We start from the raw sequence: 914 nt of genomic DNA on the forward strand, positions 1-914 counted from the left end.
CCTATGCTATTATGCACCTAAATTTGTTATTGAACACAAAATTTCCAAAGATACTGTACTTGCTCAATCTACACAACAGTAGTCAAATTTCATGGAAAGATAATTGATGAATAATGAATGTAGCTACTTTAAAAAATGTTTAAATTACTTCCTAATTATATTCTCCCTAAGTCTCTACTTCTGATTTGTGTCTCAGTTTGAATACTCTCTTAAGAATAAATGACTTTTTTCCAGGAATTGAGAGATATTATTGACTATGAAGAAAGGTTTGGAGGAATAGTGTTAGACCCAAGTTCCTCTCCCAATGAGCCGCAGAATGGTCCAAACGTTCCTCTTTCCCAAAGCAGCAGTGCCAACAAGGACACCTTTTACTTCTCAGTCAAAAATCCTCATGCCTCTTCCCCTCATTACATTGATGTATATTACAAGAAAGCGCATTTGATTATCCGGATGCTGGAGTTCCGCATTGGTCAGGAATTAATGATGCAGGTGAGATTTACAAAGGTATTGTATTTCTTAAATTATACACAGGGAAAATTATTTGTCACAATTGTGTAAAAGAACATAGGGGAATATGCTCTCTTGTTTGAAGCTTTGAGGTATGGATGCATCATCGTTCTATTGTTTGCATTTGCTTTCATCTCCAGTTTCTATGATGTTTGTTTCTAAATTCTGCTCCACAGGTATTCAACAAACATCTGTCCCTTGCACTGATTGCTGTTGGCAATAAAGGACACCCTGCTGGTTGGGCAAACATGCTCTTGTCAACAGCAACATTTACAAAGGTAGTATAGCTAACTTGGAATTTATTTGTATGATTGTTTTATTAGTAATAAATGTAAAAAGTATATCTCCATATATAGATACTATAAACTGTCTTATAGAAGTATTTAGGTTTGAAAATAATAATGATA

General features: G+C 34.4%; 1 protein-coding gene across 3 annotated transcripts in view; it reads left to right on the top strand.

Moving 5' to 3' along the window:
- The window catches only part of LOC119581822 (transcription initiation factor TFIID subunit 2-like), a gene marked incomplete at its 3' end in the record, with an annotated part of 14,016 nt that overhangs the window by 6,716 nt on the left and 6,386 nt on the right, over positions 1-914 (top strand). For all 3 annotated transcript variants that reach the window (XM_037929955.1, XM_037929956.1, XM_037929957.1), the window contains 2 exon segments: positions 235-489; positions 684-785. In XM_037929955.1, coding sequence (XP_037785883.1) covers positions 235-489; positions 684-785 — 357 coding nt within the window.

Source organism: Penaeus monodon, chromosome 15 (assembly GCF_015228065.2).
Source record: "Penaeus monodon isolate SGIC_2016 chromosome 15, NSTDA_Pmon_1, whole genome shotgun sequence".
Lineage (NCBI taxonomy): Eukaryota > Metazoa > Arthropoda > Malacostraca > Decapoda > Penaeidae > Penaeus > Penaeus monodon.